This window comes from Acipenser ruthenus, chromosome 1, assembly GCF_902713425.1.
Source record: "Acipenser ruthenus chromosome 1, fAciRut3.2 maternal haplotype, whole genome shotgun sequence".
Lineage (NCBI taxonomy): Eukaryota > Metazoa > Chordata > Actinopteri > Acipenseriformes > Acipenseridae > Acipenser > Acipenser ruthenus.
In genome coordinates, this window is record NC_081189.1 from 46,321,291 (window position 1) to 46,347,375 (window position 26,085).

The following is a 26,085-nucleotide window of genomic DNA, read 5'->3' on the forward strand; positions in this document are numbered from 1 at the left end:
GAGTTTGGATGAGGATGCCTATAGCATGCCAGTTTTTGCACTGTTTTTTCCAGTTTCACTCTTGTTCGGGACCTCAATTAACATTTTATTTTTATTCAATACTTTTGCATTTGGTTGTTTAAGTTAGTTTAGCATTATTATACAAAAATGTACTGGGTCTAAATTAGGCCTACACACAGTAACTAACATGCGTGACAGACTTTTTTTTGTTTGTTTTAACTCAAACTTCAAGTCTAGGAAACTAGGGATAGGCACGTGTCAGCATTTATTCAAGTAATTGATTAGCAAATTGTTAATCGTTTAGATAATTACTAATTGTATAATCTATCTTGTATTGCAACAAATATAAATGGTCTGAAAAAAACCATTAACCACGCCTACTGCTGCAACACAAAGTATTACTATACATTAGGCTACAATGTTCATGATAAATAAATAGTTTTCTTTCTATGTCTCTAAAATACTAAGTTCCTGACAGATACAAAAACAAGCATTGCCAGGCATTATGGACTTAGTCTCAGGTAGGGTTGGGTGATATAACGGTAATAATCAATCATTCAATTTTTATTAATATAGCGTTTCTTGTAGAACAAAAGCGCTGTACATAACATAAAATACATCAGCAATTGTTAATAAAATTACATCAGATACATCAAAAGATACATATAAAAATACATTAGAATCAGCATTTAAAAACAAAGTTACTTAAGAGTCCTTCAAAAGCTATTGCAATATATAAATATATTGGAGACCTCTATTATAAGTTATAAAAGTTGCTGCTATCACTCTTGTGTTAATGAAGCCTGGGCTGGATCCTGATGTGTTAAGCAATTATAGACCAATATCCAACTTGCCTTTTCTGGTAAAAATTCCGGAACGGGTGGTCACATCACAATTACAGAGTTATATGACATCTAATGAGCTGCTTGAACCTTTCCAGTCTGGGTTTAGAGCGAAGAACAGTTCTGAAACAGCCCTTGTGAAGGTAAAAAATTATTTGTTGGTGGTTGCTGATTCAGGATCTCTCAGTATTCTTTTTCTGCTGGATTTAAGTGCAACTTTTGATACTGTTACTCATGATATTTTTGCTGGAGTGCATGGAAAATGTATTGGGTATCACAGGCACATCTCGTTGTTGGTTCAGGTCATATCTGTCTGATAGGAAGCAATTTGTTATCCGAGGTTATCCTTCGCTTCTTAAAGTTAAATTGTGACAAGACTGAGGTTATGCTAATTGGCTCCCAACAACTGCTGCGCAAGGTCATTGATTTTAGTTTGGCTGTGGAAGGCACTGACATTAAAGCTTCACCTCAAGTGCGAAACTTGGGTATTATTTTGGATTCCACCTTATTGTTTGAAGCTCATGTTAGAAATATAACTAGTGTCATTCTTTCATCTGCGTAACACTGCCCGGTTAAGGTCATTTTTGTCCTCATCTTCTGTTGAGAAATGAATTCATGCATTCATCTCCTTAAGATTGGACTACTGCAATGCTCTTTTGACTGGGGTTACTGCTAAAGTACTAAGTACTAAGCTTCAGTATGTGTAGAATTCTGCAGCCCGGGTTTGAACTCATAACCCCTGTACTGTATAAACTGCACTGGCTCCCTGTCCGGTATCGGGTTGACTACAAAATTCTGCTCCTTAAAGGCCTTAAATGGTGCTGCCCCTGTTTATTTGAGAGATCTATTGCAAAAGTACATTCCAACATGCAATTTAAGATCCATGGATGCCGGGTGTCTTATTCAACCTAGGACTAGGCTCCGTACTATGGGAGACAAAGCTTTTTGTAGTGCTGCCCCGCGACTATGGAACAAGCTGCCCAGATCTATTTGAGATTCTGAGTCTGTGGATATTTTTAAATCTCACTTAAAGACACACCTTTATAAGATGGCTTTTACTGATTTATTTTAACTTTTGATTTGTTTTATTGAACTGATATTTTGTATATACCTTTGTATATTGTATGTTTGTATTGTTGTTCTTGTACAGTGCTTTGGGTTTGAGAAAAGCACTCTATAAATAAAATGTATTGTTGTTATTGTTGTTGTTATTATTATTATTATTATTATTATTATTATTATTATTAATAATAATAGGGCGCCGTATTAACTAATATTTGCTTGTCATTATTAGACGGCTAAACTATCCGGGAGCTGCCGCTACAAAGCCAGTATTAAACCTGGACTGCACTGCACCATTATTCACTATAAACTTGTATTGCACCACCTGCACAAAGAGCACTCACTACTGGATTAAGTGATCGTGTCTCTATTTGTGTGTGTCTTGTTTGGTGTCTTATTTCGGGACTGAACCCTGTGGTTTAACTGAGCGATACACATTGGTGTGTAGAGCCAATTATTATTATTTATCAGCCAATAAAGAGCTGTTTAACTGTGAATTGTTTTTTCAAATCATTCCTGAGCACTGCATCACCTCTACACCTGCGCACTGCAAACCACTTTGCCACAATGCCTCTCTGCACATTGCGTGCCGTTTTGAAGCCCTGTGTTTTAATATATTTTCACGTAGTGAACTTCTGGCTCCCTGTTAAATGCAGTCTTGCCTGCCATCAGTTCCCCTGCATCATGACAAAAATGTGCAACACATGGATACTTTTTTTTTTTAACAATGTCAAATTTAAGTCAGGGAAAATCTTTTAGCCAGTGTTGGTTCAACTTCTGTGTTTTTTTGCTACTTACAACTGTGAGCACGCTGTAACTAACACAGCCCTTCTCGAAGTTCCCTGTTCGTCTTTCATCTTTCAGTTCCGTTTCCCTTTCATTTTCTGACATACCTTCATTGCTCATTTCTTGTAAAACCCCCAACATATCTGAATTTTGTTCATCGCTTTTTTTTTTTTTAAATCTCTCCAATCGCATGAAAATAATGTGTTATTTTCCTCATCTTGGTTTGACAAGTTTTCAAACTGTCTGGAAATGGGTAGCCATCACACTGATAAAGCAGTGAAATGGCAGGGTATGGGATTTGTAGTTTTTAATGTGTGATTAACAGTGGGCAGCAGACACCATAAACTACATTACCAGAGGACATTACGATTAAACTATGTGAGTTAGATCTGACTGTTTGTTTTTAAAACAACATTTTGTTAATAGCTGATGGAGTGATCTTGTTTGATTTGTTTTTGTGATGGTTACGATTCTAAGGGCATATATTGGGGATTATATCCCCCTAGCTCAACCATATTTAGAATGCGTGGAACCTTTCCATTGAAGTATGTGTGTGTGTGTGTGTGTATGTATGTATGTATGTGTGTGTATGTGTGTGTGTGTGTGTATATATATTGTAGCACAGTGGGGATGGGATTGGAATCATCCCCGCAGTAAAATGTGTGGTTTCGTTTTTAGGCACATTTGTTTAATTGGTTTTGTTAATTATTTTATTGTTTTTGTTAATCGTTTTATTAGTAATTATCTGCTGCACCTGGTAGCCATTGTTAAATTAGTACCAGGTGCAGGGTATTTAAGAGAAACAGTTAGTTTGCTCAGGACTGCTAAGAAGAAGGAGGCAGGAAGTGGTACTCAGCGTCCTGGCAGTCGTGAGAAAACCAAAGAAAAGTTGCTGTAGTAAACCTGTGTGTGTTTTTGTTTACTGTTTTAGTGGGGAAACAGCCTAGCTGTCCCACTTGTAGTCAGGGTGTTCTTGTGTGTTAGTTAGTGCTCGTACAGAGCTAGGTGTTTATTTTGTATTTTGTTTTGATTTCGTTCTGCATTAAAATTAGTGCAAAAGCGCATTCAAACCCTCCATCTCTGTGTCTGGTCAGTAGTTTAAAGGGGCAAAACGAACCCGAGCCGCAAGGCTCGTTTACAATATATATATATATTCTTTGCAAAAAACATAATGCATCAGTTAGGGTTGACATTAAAATGACAATTTTTTAACCCTAACTCTGCATTCCCTCCTACCCCCTTACAAGCAGTGGAAGGGGCAAGGCAACACAAGCAACCACCATCAGTTAAGATGAACAACATACAACTCTCTGCAGATAGCACAAGAGATATCCATCTGCAATGCATAAGGATAGATATTTACAGAACACATGTGTGTGCTATCTGCCAACATAGTCCTAAAACACTGGAGAATACAGAACATACTGGTATTACAGCCCAACAGTGATGGTGAGGCCATCCCTCCCATTTAAACTGTATTCTGTTACTCGTCCAGTATGACACTGAAAAAGTCTTGGTTGATCCCTGTTGTTGGTGCTGCCCTCTCAAACTAACATGACACAGCACATGTTAGTAATATTCAAAGTTGATGGCATTTTGTGAGGCAGGAAGACTCCGACACGTTCAGCTTGTTCAATGTGGAACATAAACAGATTTTAGCCTTTTGGCTGACAGTGATTTGAGGATGCTGTTTGTGCATTGTGGAGATTTTGTTTAGACAAAAAGTTACAAGCAGTAGTTGCATCATATGTAATAAACTATAACATTAATATTATGGGTCAAATATATACACACATATCGCTATATAGTACAGGCCATCGTAAATCGAGGCTATGTGTACTGCATTTTGCCAGTATTGCATGTACAGTTGTAATTGATCTATTAGAATAGAGTGAATTAGCATTACAGCTATGGCCAAAGGTTTTGCATCTCCCTATATAATGAAATAATTTTGCTTCACGGAGTCGAATGAAGCCTGTGGAATAATGCTACGTTAACATACTAAATTGCATACCGCTTTGTAGTTTTCCATACTTAATGAAAAACTGACATTTAAAAATGTGACATTTTGAAATCCAACATGCCTTAAATACTACTACTATTACGGCTTCCGGTAGACTTTTGTAGTAGCGTTCTGTAGTTTTCTTTGACTACATGATGTTAAATAAAACATCTAAATTATGTTAATCTAGGCTTTTTTATTTATTTGTTTATTATTTGTTTATTAAAATAAATAATTGATGCAAAAGTTGTGGCCATAGCTGTACCATCTCTCTCAGCCAAAAAAAAATATATAAATATGTAATAGCTGGTAGTTTTCAAGCGAGGAAGTTTAATTTTACTATAGCCATTAAAATATTTTATATATAAAATGTAATACACTGTTAGCATTTTGGATGTTTGCACTCATGAACAAAAACTAATAGGTTATGTTAGTATAAAAGTATAATTTAATATATAAAGGGACTCTTGTATTTAACTCAAACAGAGGCTGAGATATCAGCAATTCAAATGTAAGGGAGGTACCTCATGCTGCTGACCCGGGAAGTGCTGTCTGTCTCGGGCAAACCTCTCCCGAGGACTCGGCAGTGGCTGTCCACAGTTTTTTTTTCATCAGAGTACATCTTTTTTTGTGAGAACGAAAGAACCTCATGAAAGAAGATCCCCCTCATGACAAAAGAAATGATATTCTAAATTCCTTTTTTTGCCTGAATACTTCTATAGAACAGCTGCTTTTTTCATGAGAACAATTCCTTTTTTGCCAGACGAGTGGCGAAAAAAAGATTTTAAAAGATAAAATAAACACATTTGCCACTCACAAAATGAAAAGACAATGTTATAGCCAGTCTTATGGAGTCCCAATTATAAACAGACATGTCATGGTTTTAAAAATATGTGATTTTCAGGCAGCTTTTTTATTTTTTTATTTTTATTTTTTTTACTGAAAACAAAATGTCGGCCTCACGAACAAAGATTTTTTTTCTGACGAAAGACGATTTGATCCTCGCGAAAAATGATATTTTGTCGTGAGCCAATTCCTTTTTCGAGACCAAATGTCTTAACTGCAAGAGCTGTACTGAGCATGCTCAGAACCAAAATTTTAAATTCCTATAAACTCAGGAACAGAGTAATGTTTTTTCACCAAACCGGAAAAGACACTATCCTGGGTTTTGGAGCTGGACAAAAAAAAAAAAAAAAAAAAAACAGCCAAAAAACAGATTTTAATTTCATTTTCACTGTCTGGATCTCGGAATCTGCATCTCCGAGCAGAACGAAATGGCCCACATTAAGAGATCTAACCACAGATCCAAATTTTCATGCAAATCCATTGAACAGGGTCAAAGTTATTAAAGTACAGAAATTGGCCTACTCAACCCTAAATATAAGCGACCACGCCACTATAATACTGCTGGTTTTGTGCCGTAGTGATTTCACAACGTGTGATTGTTTCCTTAAGGATAGTTATCTGAAGCAATGTAGAAGCAGTCTACATCGACTGATGTTTAGCATTGTGATGGAGAATGCTGTATGCTACTGTAATTTAATACCAATAAATAGACTGTAAGGGTTTGTTTCTCAATTGTTGAGCTTTATTCATGTTTTGATATAGTCTGTTAATGTGTTCTGAGCCGAGTTCAGGGTCTGCACTCCATTTGCACAGTGACTGCAACAATTAGTCAGACAGCGCTACATTTTTTTTTTTTTAAAACCTTTCATTTGAATTTGAATGTTTAAAAAAAAAGTCGCCTTGGATAAAGGCATCAGGTAATTCAATTATTAATAATAATTTGGTATATATTCAGGCAACTTGTAAAGAAAATACAAACACTTGTCTCCTATAATAAAATATAATTTTGTTATTAACTTGTGACTCCAGGTTCCTTTTTTTCTACAGGAGTTGTGTACTACTGTGCACTGGTTCTGACCCCTCTGCTCCCTCTGGTCTATTAAAATACTTCATAATACATTATATGCATTGTTTTGTTTATTATTGTCATATTGAAGTATAAAAAAAAGTCAATTGTATTTTTATGGAAAGTCAGATTGGCCAGTCATATTTTCTTTGTCCTATGTTGTTTCCAGGAATCCAGTTTGAAATTTTCCAAAGAGATGATTAGTAGAAAGATAATCAAGTAGTTGTCTAGTAACAACCCTCTCCTGAACCTTGGTCAAAAATTATATTAGATGATAGTTACTTATTTAAAGTATCAGGGTCTAATGAGGGTTTTTTGAGAATTGGTATCACAGTGGAATGTTTTAATGCCGATGGAACCACTCCAGGATTGAAAGAGATTTATAATTTTAGTAATTTGAGGAGCAAGATAGTCGGAACATTGAAATTAGATGGCCAAGAGAACCAGTCGTGGATTGTGAGCGATTTCTTATATCCACAATATCAGAAGCTTCAGTACTGAAAAATCTGAAAAGTTTGAAGTGGAAGTTTTTTCAGAAGTGGATGTGATGTCTTAAGCATTACGAAGCAACATAGAGCTATTAATGGCTTCGACCTTGTCTGTAAAGTATTGAGCAAAATATTTACAGTTAAAGAGGGTAAGAACCAGCATTGTGTTTTGGCTGAAGAATTTTACTGAATGTCCTAAACAGTACTTTTGTGTTTCTGTGACCCTCAGCTATAATGTTGTAATAGTAAAATGATTAAGAGAAGTAAAATCATTTTGAAGTTGCCAAGACATTAATCACAATATATTAATTTAGAAACAGAACTTTATTTAATCATGACCTAACATTCAGTTGGGCTATCTTGAAACATGGTAACTCAGATACCTTTTTATAAATTGGATTTCTTGGAATGCTAACCACAGTCCTTGTTCGAGCACGTCTGCCCTGGGCATATATATATATATATATATATATATATATATATATATATATATATAAATACATTTTATTTATTTACTTATTTATTTTGGTTAACCCTTATCTTGTGCATAACGCGAACTGAAAGTATTAAGATTTGGACATCCATTTGAACTTCATAGGGAAGTAAATGTGTAGTACAGATTAATATTTGTATTGCAGTATATTTCAGTTTTTAATTACAAAACTCACATTAAGGCGTCACATTAACCCTTTGCGGTCCATTTATTCAGCGCTTGTCAGGCGTGTCGAGTCCAATTTATTTTCACACGCGTTGTTTATTTTACACACAGTTTAAAAGTAATTTTATTCATAGTAAAACAGGTTTAAAAGGCACTGCATATCAACAGGACACTCAGTTCTGCATCTCCAGCCCCGCCCCTTGTTCGCTGTATTTTTCACATATCTCTTCATAGTAGTGCATACTGATAAATCATCTCCTGATCACTTGTTTTATCACCAAACTCCTCAATAATACGATCCATTATTGTATTACTATAACATCTCAAAAAGCTCTGCAAATGTCTGTGATATTCTTTGAGTGCTGGATGCGGAAGCAGCTATCTTGTTTGTTTATGCCTGTGTCTGTGGTGAAGGGACTATGTGTATTGCTCAGATCAACCTCTTTTTTTTTTTTGGCTTCTACCGGTCTCACTCTAGTCGCTTTTTCTGGAGAAAAAACGATTAGAGACCTGTGTCTTTTTGATGATGTCGGACCTGGTCCGACATAGGACCGCAAAGGGTTAAGAAAGGTTCATTTAAATTCTTCAGGATGGCTGCGAGTAACCACAGAGAAAAAAAGCAACAGTGTGAAGTGTAAACTTAATCTCATTCAAAGGAGGAATAGGAGCCTATACTGAAGAAAGGCTCGTCTTAAGCAGTTTAGGCTTTTTTTCGGATTCAAATCGTCTGATTCTGAGCCAAGTACAATACTTTGTAAAATGTTTGAAAGCCGTGCCAGCTAAGAGGCAACACATCAAACCTATTTTATCACCTGAGGCAACGACATCCCATTGCGTACAGTAAATGTAGTGGAAAACGACCATTTGACAAGCCTACAGTCAACATTCAGCCATCGAAAACCAAACCTTTATCTCGGACCTGGTTGTCATTTGTTTTATTTTTCTCTTGCATACAGCAACATATGTAAGGAAATATAACACATAGCCTAATATACACCAAGACTCAAGACAGCATAAAGCTATAATTGCATCTTTCTGATGACAGTGAAACTTGATGGGATTACAGCTGTGTTATTTATATACTGATACAAAGTTTCACATCAATAGCTCAATGGGCACATACATAATGTTATTTACATTTGAAATAGTAAGCAGATAGCTTTGTTGGTTGTTTTGAGTAGCGTTGTCCTTTGGGATAACAAAATACTGAGCTCAAGTCATGTGATTTCATAAAAACGCCAGGTGCTCAGTGTTTAGTATTTGAGTTAAAATTGCCAAAACGAGTTGATTAAAAATCTATGAATAGCCATTCGAAAAGACATGATTTTAATTCACGCAAGAACAGCGAAAGATACGACTACGTCCCGATTGAGTAATGAAGATCGACTGGTTGCTATCGGCATGATTTGAAGGGCTGCCTGTCTGTGAGAGAAGTTGCCCAGAGAATGAGATGTTCTGCTTCAACAATCAGCAGACTAGTCCAGAAAAACAAGGAAACTGGGTCTGTGAGGGACAGGCCACATCCGGGAAGGCAGAGGGTCACCACACCGGCCTAGGACCGTCGCATCCGACTGATCCATCTGTAATCGTTTTCAGACTACAGTGGCTACAGCACGAGAAATTCCAGGAAATAACCTGTGCATCAGCAGAATGACTGTCTCGCCATCTGCATGAAAATGATTTGTATGTTCAGGGGTAACATGTTGACAGCTGAGAAACAAAATCGCCGCCTTCTGTGGGCCAGAGAACATCTCAGGTGGCAGCTGTTTTATTCACTGATAAATGCTGTTTTGCCCTTAACAGACCTGACGGAAGACAACGTGTGTGGAGACTTTGTGGTGAGCGTTATGCTGACTGTTGCGTTGCTCAAGCCAACTAGTGGGGCGGTGGAAGTGTGATGATCTGGGGAGGAATCTCCTTTAACACAAGAATGTCTTTGGTGCAGATTGAGCGGCACCTTACTGCACAGCGATACATTCATGAAGTCCTTGAGGCAAAAGTTTTTCTGTTCCTGCAAGCCAATCCGGAAGTGTCGATCTTTCAGCATGACAATGCCAGACCACACAGTGCTAGGATTACAATTGCACGACTTCAAGAAAACAATGTCGAGGTCTTGCCGTGGACAGCTTTTTCTCCTGACCCGAGTCCAGTAGAACATCTGTGGGACCAAATCGCCAGTGCCATCCACAAGAGACAACCACGATCAGCCAACCTTTGCCAGCTGGCTGCAGCTGCACAGAAAGAGCGGCGGAACATCCCACAGCAGTCTATCCAGAGGTTGATCAGGTTTATGCATCAGCACTGCCAGGATTGTGTTAATGCTCAGGGAGGTCATACCTGATACTAATTTTGTAAGATTTTCATTTTGACTGTGTGTCACGTTTCATACTGATAACTTTTCATGATTCTTTTGATCTGTATTTTTCACATTTTCTGTGATTTTGTTTGATATCTATGTTTAAAATATTTGATTAAATCCATTAGACCTGTGTTGTGTTTTCATTGTGCATCAGTTATATATTATTCCTTAAATTTGTATTTTTCAAAAAACACTTTTATAGGAAACTGTGTGCAAGGTGATAAGCATATATACCGTGCCATTGGTGTGTGCAAGAAGAGTTTAGTACAAGCTCATAACAGAAACACCTACTCATTGGAGATCACATCAACAAATGATTCAAAGGGTGTTGGAACAGGAAAAAGCAATCAAGTCGCAATCAAGTCACAAGCAAGTCTTAACTGCTGACAGAAGAAACAGGCACTTAGTACCTACATTGCAGGACACTGATGTGCTTGATTCATTGAGCCCATTGATGGATTTCACAGACGTCTGACAGGTGCAAACTATGTCAGTGTCCTGCTTAACAACAATAGTCTAGCTGTTGAGGAAGATGACACTGAAGTCACAAAGTCAATCAAAGAGAAAAATGAGTTACCTGAACTTCCAATACAGACACCCAAGATCTACTTGATGTCTCCTCTTTTATCGACCCTAGATTCAAAGTGCAGTACATCAGTGAGGACAAGGTTGCATCAATCAAAGCAAGAGTGGTGTCAGAGGTGAACTCTCTGCTACAGCAGGACCTGAGCTTTGCTGCCATAGCCAGTGACAATGAAACCGAATCTCAGGGAGCAGAAGCAGCAAACAGAGGACACCTACTAAAAAACTTAAGACCTTGGGTAGCCTACTCAAGGCAAACACGTCAGCACTTACTACTACTGCCTCCATACTAGTTTCTGAAAAAGACAACATCTTACTTAAACTAAATCATTATCTACCCACTGTCTCCCTTTGGCAGACAGTGAATCAGATCCATTGATCTGGTGGAACGCTCAACAGACTAACTTCCACAGACAAGTATGGACCGATGTCTGGTTTAGGACCACCACCTGTGGGGAAGTTCACTGTTTTGGGAAAGTCTTCAGTGGCCTGTGTTTTTAGGTCAGACCACTTATTTTACTAATACAAATATCATAACTAAATTCAAATACCTTGAAAAGACTTCCAAATGTTTTAAAATAACTTTACCACAGAATTAAATTACCATTTTTTTTTACCACAAAATTAAATTGTACATTTAACAGTTATGTTAAATTGATTACTGTTAATTAAGCTAGACACTATAACATAATGTTAGAAACAGTTTTAAGAATAGAAAATCTGAGTGACTTTATTTAACGTTGATAAACTTTCCTATATAGGTTCAATTTTCAAAAGTATTATTTTTTATATCGGTAGGCTATGATTTCAATAGGGTTGGGAAATATTAAAAATCTCTAAAACGATTATTAGAAGACAAAATATTGTGATTATTATTATTTGCTCATTGGGAAACTGCAGTAATGCCCGTCTTTTTTTTTTTTTTTAAATCAAACTTAAAACATTTATCAGATGGGTTTCCCACCCACACACACAAAAAAAAACAGTGAGTTTGGCAAATAAAACATTTTTCCACTGAATTACGATCACCAATCACCAACTTCTTTCAAACTAATTTTTTTTAGGCCAGGGGTTTTCCACCCTAGTCCCAGAGGACCCCTGTCTTGTGGTTTCCTTATAACTTTTTTTGTTTTATTGTTTTTGTAGCTGAAAATAGTTTAAATGGTCTGGTTTAGCACAATATTACTTCATGAAAGTGTAAATTCGGTAACTGAAAGCTGAGCTCATTTGGAATGAAAACTAGAACAGGGATCCTCTATGACCAGGGTTGATAACATCTGTTAGACTATATACTAAAACTAATTGTAGCACTCAAAAATATTCATAAATTGAAAACTACCTGGATTAAATAAAAAATTGCTCATACAACTTTCTATTAACCAAATAAATGAATACAGCAACAACTTCCTTAATGACAGTTCATTCAAATGTAAGGATTAATTTTGAATATGTCTAATGCTAAATAACAGTGAAATTCAGGAAAATAACAATTTTAAATGTTTACATCATCAGCCTTCATTATCATCAGGAAACAGCAAATATAGTAGGCCTAATTGTCAAATTAATTTTTAAATACGAGTTGGAAAACTGAAAACCAGGGAAAAATGAAAACCCTGAACATGATGCTGTTTTATACATTCTTTTTCTCATGTTTCTCATTTTAACAGAAAGAGTAGGCCTACTTCTTTATTTCTGTATACTTTAATGGTAAGTTCATAGTCAGAAACACCATACGATCCACAGTCTCTGGTTTCTGCCGTCCCTGAATACTACTGACCACCAGGCCACTGCCACTGAACAGTCTCTCAGACGACACACGTGTCACTTATACTCAGAGCTATTCTTTGGCAAGGTGCCTTGTGTGGAAAACATCCTGCGTTTTCTTTACACCAGTCTTCATGTCAATGACTGGCATGCTCACATAGGCTGTAACTTCATTATGGACGGCCTCTGGCACATTCTAATCTTGCAGGCCAATGTGAGGCTGAGGTGAATACCTCCTTACAATCCTTAAAAATGATGTAATAAATCAATAGGAGGTTACTACGTTTTCATATTTAAAAATGTATTTTACCTTCTAAACTATTTTTTACTGCATTTTTTTCTCATCTGGTCAAATATAAACCTAACAGAAAGACTAATCTTAGTTTGTAATCTAGGTGCCTTTAATGATCTAATAGGAGCAAAAGATAAAGACTACATGATATTAATTTTCTATAGTGCCTTTCATAAAAAATATCCCAAATAACTGTCCAGTAAAACATATCAAAGCATATCAACACACAATAAAAGCCAGTGTATGTATTCATAAAAATCATTCCATTTAATTACACCAAATACACTAATTAATATTCAGAAAAAAAAAAAACACGAGTCATCACAATTCCCAGTTGCAGTAAATCATTCAGACCAGTTGGTTTTACTTTTTGTACATGGATCCAAGCCTTCTTCCTCTGAAGCCTTGCTGTCTCTTCTGATTTATACTGTGCAATTCTATGCATTACTCAACTAAGTGAGAAACAGCATTCCTGTAGTTCATAGCATGCACAGTCTTGAACCTTGGATCCAAAACAGTGCATGAGTCACTTGCATAACGCTTCAGCAGGTCGTTTCTGATTACCTCTTCAGGTCTCTTGCAAGTGCTCTGTCTGTAGGTTGGCAGTAAGAATATCATCAGTATGTGGGTCAGAATTGGACGAATAGCAGAAGTAACATATTTTTCTCCCATGAGAGCATCAGTGAACTGTAGCAAGGGTACCGTTACATTTGTCAAGTCCTCAAACTGGTTAATGTCTCCGTCACAAGGCATCAGATGCAAATGCAAATAATGCCAAGATCAAAAACAGATGAGATGGTTTGTTGCTGCTCAAACAGACACTGGATCATTTCAACCATGGAGCCAGGTCGCATAACATCCTTTAATATAAATCTATATTTTTATAAAAATTACTTCTCTGAAACGTAACAATTTATGGATAGATAAATTGTAAATTGATGCCATTTACTTTTTTACAGTATGAAAGCAAGTATAATCATCTTTGACACTATTACTTTTTTGGTGGATAAAGGTGTCAACTAAATAATAATAATAATAATAATAATAATAATAATAATAATAATAATCCATAGCTGACATTTTACATTTAAAGCAAAAATAAATTGTGTAAATACAGCCATAGCAGGGTGTTTTTACATTAAAACGAATAAATCCCCTATATTGGTTTATTTAGCCTTTTTTCTGATGTCATTGAGTATAGAATCGAATTACAAGCCTTCAACTATCATTAATAAATCCAAATCCAAAGCCATAACGTATTTACATTTATTGCATCTGCCTTCACTAGTATTACAATATTTTTAAAAAGTGCTTTATACTTACGTGTATAAGAGAGTGTTTAGGAAGTTGCATGACCTTGTCTTGTGTTGCATTTTTAAGTCTCTTTGATGTTTCCAGTTTTGTGAAAACACTCACCATTTTCCTGGCAGTCCTTATTGCCCGTTCCACGCTGTCCAGCTTTAGTCATTTATTGATAGTCAAGTCAAGGTTGTGGCCAAAGCAGCTCAGCCTTTTCATATCAGGAAACTGACCATCGTTTTCTTGGAGTTTAGTGAATGCCCGTTTCATGTTAGACACGTTGTCTGTTGTGATTGACACAAAATTATTTACCAAGAAACTCCACTAGTCAAGAGTTTGTACAAGCATCACAGCTCTGTCCAGGGTCTTCGCTTCTGAGCTGTTATTTACGTAGTGCTTTTTACTTTCAACAAACTCGTAAAACGTTTCCTGCGTTAATCCAGCCATGCTCCTGTGTAAACCTTTTTCGAACAACTACGCCTGCGTCACGTGTTCGTTTGGATGGTGGAGTCGCAAATGCGAAAACATTCGTTGTATTTTTTTTTGCATTTAATCTTGGCAAAGCACATTTTGCAGACCGGTTATATTCATCGTCTCAGAGAAGACCAAAGTGTTCATATACTGAATTTGTGGATTTTTTTTTGTTCTTTTAAGTCGTTGAAGAGAGCCTTAAGGCTCTGAACTGACGCTTTCGCTCGCTGCTATTTCTCTGAACTACATGACGCGGGAGACGCCGCGCATGCAAACCTGCTGTCCAATCAGTGGCAGTCCCTTAACAGGATGTTTGATGATGTATTTGTTTATTTATTTATTTATGGATTAGGGCTTCTCAAACTTGGTCTTGGGGACCCCCTTTTCTGCTGGTGCATTTGAGACCAGAATACTTGCCTGGATTGCTTCCTTACTTTCGTTACAATATCAATTTAAAAATTGTATTGCAACATACTGAATACCAGTTTTAATTTTCAGTTCAACACCAAGCATTGCAAACGTACCGACAACCGTCAGCTGTGCAGTTTTTTTTTTTTTTTTTTTTGGAATATGCATTGTATCGTGGTAGGATACATTAATTTCCTTTTCCAGTGTTTGATTTTTTTAAAGAACGTCTTGCTGTTTAGATAATTGATCAGCTTTCTTCTGGAAAAACTTGTGTCGTTTCTCAACGCAATCTGGATGCCGTGTCTCAAGATGCCGACACCTTGGCTTTCGTGAGCCTGTAGTTTTATATACAGAACACACACACGATTGATATTGGGTGTATATATAATAAGAAACACAGATACCAAATTGAACAGCATACAATAGCCTAGAAATGTCAAACTTGCACAGTATGTCTACCTGTGCCCCATTATCACCCACAAAGGGTTTGAGTGATATTGGGTGTATTTACAGTGAGGAACACATGGGATACCAAATTAGACAGCTGATAGTAGCATAGTCTATGGCTGTATTATTTGGTATCCCCCATATATTTCAGACAGTGATGCTCTCTGAACAATGCAATTCACATAGTATCTTGTTTTAACTCCAGAAACACATAAACATGCTTTGAATGGTAATACATTTATTTCCAAAAATAAGACAGGATCAGGGTGCTGCTTGTATCTCAGAAAGCCAATCTGGTAACATGATGAGATAGCTAGCTTGACATTCCTGTAACATACTGCATATACAGGGGTAGTAACAGCACTTTGCATGGACAACAAAATAATACTTATCGTGATCATTTTTCCATAAGAACTTGATTCAACAAAGAGGTAGTGAAAACCACTACAATTTATTTTTTAACTGAACTTGTGAAGTATTATGTAAAGTAATTTGTATTATTTCTTACGGTACTTAATTACGGTTGACCTTGCAGAGCTAATTAGGAAGTCAAAAAGTGTGGTACCTGAAAAAACGCCCCCCGATCTCCCTGATGTCAACAACAGTAGATAAATAAGAGCAGGTGTGCTTTGTTTGTAGCTAAACGTGCCTATTAGTAACATGAAGGTTGATTTTTATAAAGTATGTGTATGACACAGACTAAGAGCCTGTTCACACTGGGTATTTTGTATTTATTTTTTTACTCCGTATGTTTCAGTTTATTTAGAGAGCAGTTTGAACATAAAGTCTGATTGGAAAATTGCAGAATACCCTCCACACTATTTTACTATATGAAACTTTTGTTTATACACCTTTTTATGTTGTAGTGCAAATATGTTGTATACCACTGTAACAGCGGTGTTCTGTTACTGTGTGTATATCTGCTGATTTGATGAGAGACATACAGGTTGAGATTGAAAACGCCACTCAGGCATCCAGGTTTTATTAACAAGTTGAAGTGGTAGGTGGCCGCCACTAGGGTACCAGCAATGGTAGCCCTCGTGCGGGAGGACACACACAAGAAAATATTACATACAAAAATGCTAAACAAACATTTCAAAACAGAACAAACAAAGTCTCCCTGACACTTCCCTCTAAATAAACTTTTATGGGATTAAAATCCCCTAAACTAATACCCCTTACTAAACATCAGGATCATGGGTAACACACGGTGGTCCTCGGTTGAGCATCTGGTTCAGTCTTCCTGAATATCCACGCAGTCATGAGTCCTCACACTGGTACATAAACAGGAACAAAGGACTAGCCACATGCTGCACATGGAATTCAATTAGGCATTCTAACCTGCCACATCTTACACAAACGTTATTTGAAAAAAAGAGGACAACGCAGCTCTCGGGCAGCTTACAGGCAAGCCTGCAGGCGCCCAGTCAGACTACAGGGGTCGCTGGTGCACGGTGAGCCGAGGACACCCTGGCCGACCTAACCCTCCCAACCCCCGGGCGGCGCTCGGCCAATTGAGCGCCGCCCCCTGGAAGCTCTTTTAACTGGTGCAGTCTCGCTGTGAAGGATCTGGGATGAGCTATGTCTTTCCTGGGACCTGGCGAACGATGCGCAGAGTCAATCAGAGGTGGAGAACAGATTTCTATCTACGCCAAAGACTTTGACCTTGGATGTTTTGCATGAACTCTGGGGTTCTGTTGTTCATCCCCCTCAGGGACCCTCACAACACACACATTTTGCCTGTGGGAGCTGTTTTCCAAATAGTCCAGTTTTTGCTAACAACAACTTATTCTGTTCGGCCAGACTGCTATACAGGGATTCCAGATCAGCAACTCTCTCGTCCACGTTAGCCAGAGAGACTTTCACTTCCTTCACCTGACCAGCCCAGGCATCAAGCGAGGCTTGCAATGCAGCAATCATCTCCTTATTTTCCTCACGGAATGCCAAAAACGAATTAAGGAGCTGCTGTTTGATCGCCTTCGATGTCATTTCAACATTGTTGTCATTTCAGGGCCTAGACTCACAATCGCATCGTACCCAGAAGGATCCCACAAGGTCGTCTCTGCTGGCTGAGTACGATTTGATTTACGTTTAGACATCTTGGTACAGGTAGGAAATCTGTAGTGCAGGGGCGGCGCCAGCCTCTTCCCAGTGAGGGGGCTGAGGTGGGCTAGACAAAGAATTGAGGGGCTGCACTCGACATCTTGTGGGCACACACACTGTAGCATTTAGGAAGTGAACTAGCTTTAACAGGAACTACTAAAACATGTGTTGTGTCTTTGTTACCCTACCCTCAAAAGGAGAATACAAATATATACAGATGGACTGGGTTTAACATTCGCCTATGACAGTGCGAATAAAGAAGAGAAGTGAATGGAAGAGCAATGTTTTATTAAGGTATAACGTTCATTGACAGAAAATCAGTAGAAACTAAATGTGACAGTTGTGTGTCATTTACTTGTAAACAAATGCAAACTTTTTGATAACAAAAAAAGCTCTTACGAAATGTACTGGTTTACTACAATAAAAAAGCATTGTATCGTTTACTGTACATATGACCGAAAGGAACATTTTTGTTATATGTAATGAAACAAGAACTCACAGAATGTATTGTATCGTTTTTACATTAGGAAAAAAAACAGATCAGTCCATTTCTGAGCTGACATAACTGATGTTGCTTTTTAACTGAACTGTATCTTGTGGCGACTCTGCAGCAGTGCTCACATTCTTGAAACCAGTTGGTTTTGATATTCAGATCCAGTGAGATTCCATCTATTCATTCATACCAGAGAAAGATAACACAATGTTGTCATGCACTGTTCAAACAATACCATCTCACACGCAAATAAAATGAACAAACAAATAACACACATGCTACTATTAAAGCATAATAAATAATAACAGACCAAAACTAAGTGTTTTTTTTTTTTTTTTTTTTTTTAACTTATCCGGTCGAGCCTGTTTTTCCAAGCAAAATCAAAAGCCAACCAAGTACACACAATCCGAAATTCAAAACAGTTCTAAAGCTTCTTTTTTTGTCACTCTTCCTCATTGTTATGAACCTGCATAACCTTCAGTCTCTTACTTTGTTAAAGTAACAGAAGCAATTTGCCTCTAAACTAAGCGGAATGCCACAGCTCAATAAAGCCTTAAACACAGCATTTGACAGGCTGCACAAAACATGACAACAAGCGTGTTTGTGAAGTTGAGGTAATTTCTTAAAGAACATATGGTATGGGGTGTAATAATAAACGGGCCATAATATTAAGGGAGGTGACATTAAGTGGGTTCATCTGTAATTCTAATATATTTTCTTTAAACCAGTGTAACATATTATTAAAAAAAAAAAAAAAAAAACGTAAAGAGATAGGGATTGAGCTACTCACCACTGAATAATGAAGCAGACGTTTCGCTTCAGGATAATCCATCTACTGTTGTGATTTGCAGCAAAGAAATCAATGACATCGTCAACATGTAGTCCTTTTGTTCTTTCTGAATTATGGAAAGAAAGGCAAGGTTACTAGTGCGACAGTCTCTACTGCTGTTTCTTAAGTAGTTCTTTAGTCGTCGTAGACAGGAAAAGCTATGTTCGCAAGAGTGTGTACAAATCAATAAACGCATCTCGATGTGGTCGGCGCATGGTTGAAAAGTCAAGTGTGGAGTTAACAACATGTCCCTGTTGCTTTTTCAGTTCAAGAAGACTACTTACTTGAGGAAGTTCGGCAGCCAGTTTTTCTTCGCAAATCCCATAGTGGAGGGCCATTGGCAGAACGCATTGTTTGTCCAGGAATGATTCATGTTTTTGGATTGAGTGCAGTCACGCCTTTCAGAATGTTGCAAGAGTCGTGTGAAAAGCGCTGATTCATTTCATTAACCAGGTTGTCTATGACAGGGTAGAAGCAGTGGTTTCGATAATCATCAGACATTGCCAAAGGCTGTCCTTCCACTGTTTGAGAATTCACAATGAAATCTTGTAGATGGCGTGGTTGTGCTCGTCTCCTCACTTGCTGATTCTGCACAATATCGATCCCAGCCCATCCACATAGGTCATTTGCGCTGCTCCATATGTCTTCCCATGCTTCTTCGGTGCGCTTATGCTGAAGGACAGATATAACCGATTGAACACGATCAATCGCAGTGGCCAGTTGCATGTCGAGAGACTGGAAATGATCAGACATTGTTTTTGTAAGACACAGAAGACCCATCATTGTGAGATTAACTGTAAATGAGTGATCGATCAATGTATTCAGTGCCTTTGCCTCGGTTGCTCTGTGATGTCCATTAGCGTTGCACATATAACTGGCAGTGTTTTTCATATTGCCCAGCAAGCAGCATATTGACAAGCCAACCGTGTGTCAGATAGTTTTTTCAGTTCAGCTGGCTTTTTTGTGGGCTCAAGCAGGCGAATTAACGCACAGGCCCCAGCCACTTAGGGGGGCCCCCAGTAAAACTCAATGTAACCAGTGGATCAAAATATAGCAGTAAATAAATATAGCAAAAATGTAGCAATAAATAAATATTATTTAATATAATATAATGATGGATAAATACAATATCCAGGTGTTTGTAAGTATATCAGAATTCTGTCGCTGAAAGATCTCTCCGCTGTCAAATCAAATACAGTACTACGTCTGTTTTCCACAAACTCCACACGCACACGTGTGCACCTCGGGCCTCTAATATGCAAATAAGTGATGTGTGATTGGTCAGATAATAAGAGAGTGCGTGTTGTTGTAAATAGCTACCTGAATGAACTCGCTAAACAATACAGTTATTTGCTAAGTTTCTTTAGTTTTTTAAAAATATTTTTCCTTGAGTGCATGGAGTCATGGATGTAACTGTTTAGTGTGACTGTAAACTGTTGGGATTTATTAAATATCTGAAGCAGTAGCGCTGCTATCCCAGTATTGTATTATTCACTAGTTTACACACAAAATACATCCTAATGTAAGTTGAAATGTAGGTAACTATGTGGTTGGTGGTTCTAATTTCATTATGTTAGTGATAAAATAGCTTTGATTAGACCTAATCTACAGCCTACTTGAATGCTGGTGCTGACCAACGCTGTGATGCATCTAGAGCAAATTTAAAACAATCTACATGTAACTTTTGTTTCTCTGCAATGAGGATTGGTAATAAAGTTATTTGGATTGTGTTTCGTGGAATTAGCTTTGAAGTGACGCACCTGCATTTCTCTGCACTGTACTGCATTCTCTTTTGTTGATGTGACGATACAGAAAGACCCTCCTACCTCTGTGGTTGCCACATCGACATTATTGAAACTTCTCACGTGTGTGGGAAGGCACTTGAAATATGTGGCCAAAGATACTTTATGATGTGGCTTCATTATTTTTTTCTACAGTGACCTTTGAGGTCAGTGATCAGAGGCTCAAAGGAACCACGTTTTTTTTTTTTTTTTGGTTACAGTTCCTGTACTTGCAACCTTTGTATCTCAAACTGCGTAGAGTCTGGTGAAGTTGGTGTTGGAGAGAAACAAGTTCAGCAAATTTTCGATTGATCCGCTTATGTAAAATATATAATTTTTTGACTATTTATATTGAAATGTTTTATAATTTTATATTTTTGATCTAATTTTATCTGTCTACTGTCCCCCATTTGTATTTTTTTATAATGATTCACATATAATTGACAATTGTATTCAAAATGTATTCAAGTTTAGGTTAGTAGTTATTGATTTTAATTTCTCCTTTCCCCCTCCCCTCTAAACCTTTCACAATATATATTTTTTTCTCCCTTCAGAAAATTAAATAAATAAATAAATAATACAATAATTGATTGTAATGATTGGTTTCATTGTATTTTTGTGTCCTCGTCCATTAAAAAAAAATACAACAAATATATGGGAGGTGTGGATAAGTCAGACCAGGTTGTGGAGCCGTACAATGCTCCAAGAAGACCATGGCAGGGTATAAGAAGCTTGGCATGTACATGGTCCAGATCTCATTGTACAATGCTGCAGGAAGACCATGGCATGGTATAAGAAGCTTGGCATGTACATGGTCCAGATCTCATTGTACAATGCTGCAGGAAGACCATGGCATGGTATAAGAAGCTTGGCATGTACATGGTCCAGATCTCATTGTACAATGCTGCAGGAAGACTATGGCATGGTATAAGAAGCTTGGCATGTACATGGTCCAGATCTCATTGTACAATGCTGCAGGAAGACCATGGCATGGTATAAGAAGCTTGGCATGTACATGGTCCAGATCTCATTGTACAATGCTGCAGGAAGACCATCAAAATAAACTAACATAACCAAAGGTAGTAAAAAACACTTTTATTTCATGTGGCAACATTACCTCAGGCTCCAGAAAGATTATGGGTAACAGACCACTGACGGGAGATGTTATGTTACCTACAGTGCCGTGAAAAAGTATTTGCCCTCTGTCTGATTTCCTGCATTTTTGCATATTTTTGACACTGAATGTTATCAGATCTTCAACCAAAACCTAATATTAGATAAAAGGGACCCTGAGTGAACAAATAACACAAAAAATTGATACATATTTCATTTATTTATTAAAGAAAGTTATGCGACACCCAGTCCCCCCGTGTGAAAAAGTAATCGCCCCCTTAGACTCAATAACTGGTTACGCCACCTTTAGCAGCAATAACTGCAACCAAACACTTCCTGTAGTTATTGATTAGTCTCTCACAGCGCCGTGGAGGAATTTTGGCCCACTCCTCCATGCAGAACTGCTTCAACTCACTGACATTTGTGGGTTTTCGAGCATGAACTGCTCGTTTCAGTTCCTGCCACAACATCTCAATGGGGTTTAGGTCTGGACTTTGACTAGGCCTTGTTCTTGTTCTTCAACCATTCTGATGTAGACTTGCTTGTGTGTTTTGGATCATTGTCTTACTGCATGACCCAGCTGCGCTTCAGCTTCAGCTACGGACGGCACCTCCCGCCCCACCAAACACAGCATAGTTTACTTAACAGCCATCCATTCCTTTTTATTGATGTTCACTTCCTCCATCACCTTAGCCATCCAATCCTTTTCATTGTTACAGTAGCTTCCTCCATCACCTCTCTTTTGAGGTCCCTGATTGGCCTCTTTCCTTAACGAGAACCAGTTGCTTTTTCTCTCTGCGTCTTTGGATAGAGCCGTCAGTATACGTTGGATGTAATAATGACATCCTTAAAAATGTGCAAGATGCGCAGAATTGCTTCATAAATATATAAAATGTATATTTGTGTTTACATGTATCTCTTGTTGACAGTTGCAGTCATAAAAGTACTGCACTGCTGCAGATGCTTTCCTTGACCACAATAAGAATAGTGCATGTAATGTGAGTGAAGGTAGCTTTAGCTGGGGTAAATGCAGTAGAGTAGCGTGAAGATAGAGTGAAAGCTGCAGGAAAGCAACATGGTGGTGGCGTGAGCTAGCGTGTTACATTTACTGTATGGCACTAATGTCTCCCTGGCCAAACTGGATTGGTTTTAAAGTTTTAAACATCATTTGAGCATTTTTAAATCCGGTGTTCTCACTCCCACAAAGCTCTGACAACAGCTTAGTTTCTATTAATGTACTGCTCCCCTCTCTGAGACTTAGTTAATGATGAACAGTTTTCTCCTCTTTCTGGCACTGGTGGGATGTAGGGAAGGTGTAGATTTTATCTTTATGTGAGCAATACACTAGAAATGTCACTAGGAGCTTAAGTAAAACAATGAGAGAGCTGGAGGTGGACATCCTAGAGCTCAGGTGAGTTCTGGAGTCCAGCTCAAACGAGAGGCTGATTGAGGGCCTCCAGGTTTGTTTTTTTTTTAAATTTATTTTATTAGGTTGATTTATTTCAAGTTGAATTACAGATTTTCTGGGAAAGTGCAGTTTTGAAACATAGCAGGTATGTTTGTGGCTGAGGTTTCTGAGGGTGGAGCAAAGCATTGGGCTTTGGTTTTTTAATGTGCTTTTGCAGGTTTGCAGTCTGTTGGAAGGTTTGCTGCTGATTTTCAACTATTGACGACTGGTGGATAATTGAGTTAAGACATTGGAAAGGTGAAGACCATTTTTGTTTGTTGGATATAGATGGAGGACTCATTTTTATGACCTGTTATAGCCATTATTCGATGGGTTTGTTGTGGTTCTGACAGTTGACGGTTATACTAGATGTTCTTTTTGGCGGATTGATACCTTACTGTACTTTATCGCTGATGGTTGTGTGAACTCCGAGGCATTTCCTGGCCGTTAATGCCCTCTACAGCAACCAATCAGAAGGCATCATTCCCGTTTTATTCAACTGACAGGTTTATCGTTTTCCTTATTGTATGCAGAAAAATTAGTTTCTATAGATTTTCTAAATGTTCTCAGTTCATATTTCTTCACTGCATGTGGGACAGAACCTACCCACAAGACACTGGAACTACTCAGCTGTGTAAAACAGTGTTGGCTTTCTAAAATGGCATTCAGTCTGGATACCAGGTTCAGGTACTACAGTATACTGTGGAGATAGGTCAGAGGAGTGAAAACGTCTTTGATTTATTTTTAATTATTATTATTTGCAGATATTTCAAAGAGGCCGCTATGAAATGTAAAATGGCTTGTGGCTCTAGGTATTTATTCACTTCCTTTATTATCTGTCAGTGTTTTAGCTGTAATCAGATGTTACCTTTATCACAGAAAGTGAAAGGATTTCAAATGTTTTTTTTTTTTGTTTTTTTTTTGGAGGGTTTTTTTTCATCTGATGTCACAATTATCAGCCTGTAAATCTAGAAAATGTTTCCCGTCTCTCCCCAATTCACGTAAATGACACAGATACCTTGACTATGCATGCAAAAATGTTCAGTCCCTTTGGCGACCAGTTCTTTCTGGTTTTGCATTGCAAAGATCAACACTTTTGCTTCAGATTTTTTTGTTGTTGTACAGCAGCACATATTTGCATTTCAGATCAGTAACCAAAGAGAGGTCAACCAATTTTCCTGAAACCCTGAATTTGATTGTTTTCAGTTTGCATCATGTTATACTGTGACTGAGAAAATGAAAAAAAATGTTAAAGAAGTGAAACATTATGGGGTGGTTTCATAGACCCCTCTTTACAAAATATATCTGTTACAGCATTCAACGTGATTTGGTATCATTGCAGAAACCCAAATGTGGTGGTAATATGTAGAATAAATATCCCTCTTTCTCTATTCCCTGCAGTGTGTAACTTCATGTCCCACGAGAGGTGCCTGAAGCATGTGAAGACTGTGTGCTCTTGTATGGCTTCGACTTTAGTGCGGGTGAGTGCTGTTGTCTTTTATAACCAAAGTTGAGCATTATGCTACAGATAATCTGAAAAAAACTAAACAATTAATGACACATGACAAATAACTCCCTGGTCAAGCTGTGATATGAGTTTCATTAGTCACACCTAAGCCTGTGTCCTCTGTGATGTCTAATAGCTAGGGATGTGATTTTGTCACGGCGATCACGGAACCTGTGAATTTTGACATTTGTTTCCACTCAGCATGAAAATTAGGAATTTTATTGGTTTCAGTATAAAGTTAAAGCGGTTAGCAAATGTCAAATAAAGGTGAATACTTACACAGGACTATAAAAAAGTGTCTAAATTAAGTTCTAAGCAACTAGCAGAGCAATATCCCAAACAATTTCATGAAAGCAGAGCAGCTTTAATGAAAAACAAACTTCAAATTAACCAAAGCCTTTTGTGCAGAAAATATACCTCTGCATACACTTGATAGTGCAAAGCCTAAACGGTTTACAATTGTGGAGAAGCATGAACCCTGATTTGCAGCTCTTAGTCATTCCCCTGAGGTGCTTAACCTGTCAACAGTGTTAATGCAGAACGATCCTTCTAATCTTTGACTGTATATCTTGTAATACCAAAATCACAGCTGTGTTAAATACATTAACAATAAGGATATTGTAAAATTATCAATTTACAACCGGAACATTTATTTAAAAAAACTAAATTTCACTGTTCAGATTTTTTTTTTCGGGAAAAGGTATATATGTTCAAATTAAAAGGTAAGCATATTCCTGCTTTAACATTTTTACCATGACAAAATCACATCCCTACTAACAGCTAATATATATTTTTTTTAATCCCTACACTGTATGCTTTGCAGCAGAAGGGTTAATTGGACATTTCATAATGCACTATAAAAGTCCTTCCACACCCTGTTGTCTTACAGGACGCAGAGAAGATGTATTTCACTGGATAACTGTACCGTATTATTTACAGCACAGTGGATACATGCGCCCCAGATATGAAGATTACCTATCAACATATGATATTTTAGCTGCATTCTAAAGAAATTGAGCGCACAGATGACTAAACTATAGAAAAATGCAGTAAACAGTCTTTCAAATAGTCTTTCAGATATTATCTTTTGTCTTTCATTTTTTATCTTTTGAGACCTGAATTCATAAATACAGGGCTTGAAATTAACACCGGCCATGTGGCAATTGCTGCAACGCCCCTCAAAATGTATCTCTATTCACAGCCATTATGGCCACAGTGCCATTTCAGCTACAGCAACTAGAGACGCCTGTATTAGGACATGTTTGGAACCAAACAATTACATGATTACCTGATTTGTGTGGTTAATCACAAACAAAAAACGAACACAACCCTCTTAAGCACATGGATTTCTACCATGCGCAATAATGCCATCTCAAGAGTGTCCAGAAAAAAGTCCTAGAAAGTCTTGCTCAGTCTGCAGAAAAATGTGCAGAACTTTAT

At 37.6% G+C, this 26,085-nt stretch overlaps 1 protein-coding gene and 2 long non-coding RNA genes across 4 annotated transcripts in view; 1 reads left to right on the forward strand and 2 right to left on the reverse strand.

Annotated features, from left to right (window-relative positions):
- Positions 1–26,085, forward strand: part of LOC117420627 (diacylglycerol kinase theta-like) — a 124,526-nt gene that overhangs the window by 19,734 nt on the left and 78,707 nt on the right. For both annotated transcript variants that reach the window (XM_034034126.3, XM_034034127.3), the window contains exon 2: positions 24,540–24,619. In XM_034034126.3, coding sequence (XP_033890017.3) covers positions 24,540–24,619 — 80 coding nt within the window. The remainder of the gene's footprint in view (positions 1–24,539; positions 24,620–26,085) is intronic.
- On the reverse strand, positions 12,839–14,812 carry LOC131737339 (uncharacterized). The gene is made up of 2 exons (XR_009328958.1): positions 14,071–14,812; positions 12,839–13,339 (listed from the first exon to the last, which is right to left on the reverse strand). It is a non-coding gene; the product is annotated as an uncharacterized LOC131737339 (long non-coding RNA).
- Positions 16,495–19,184, reverse strand: LOC131737340 (uncharacterized). The gene is made up of 3 exons (XR_009328959.1): positions 19,082–19,184; positions 18,759–18,864; positions 16,495–18,144 (listed from the first exon to the last, which is right to left on the reverse strand). It is a non-coding gene; the product is annotated as an uncharacterized LOC131737340 (long non-coding RNA).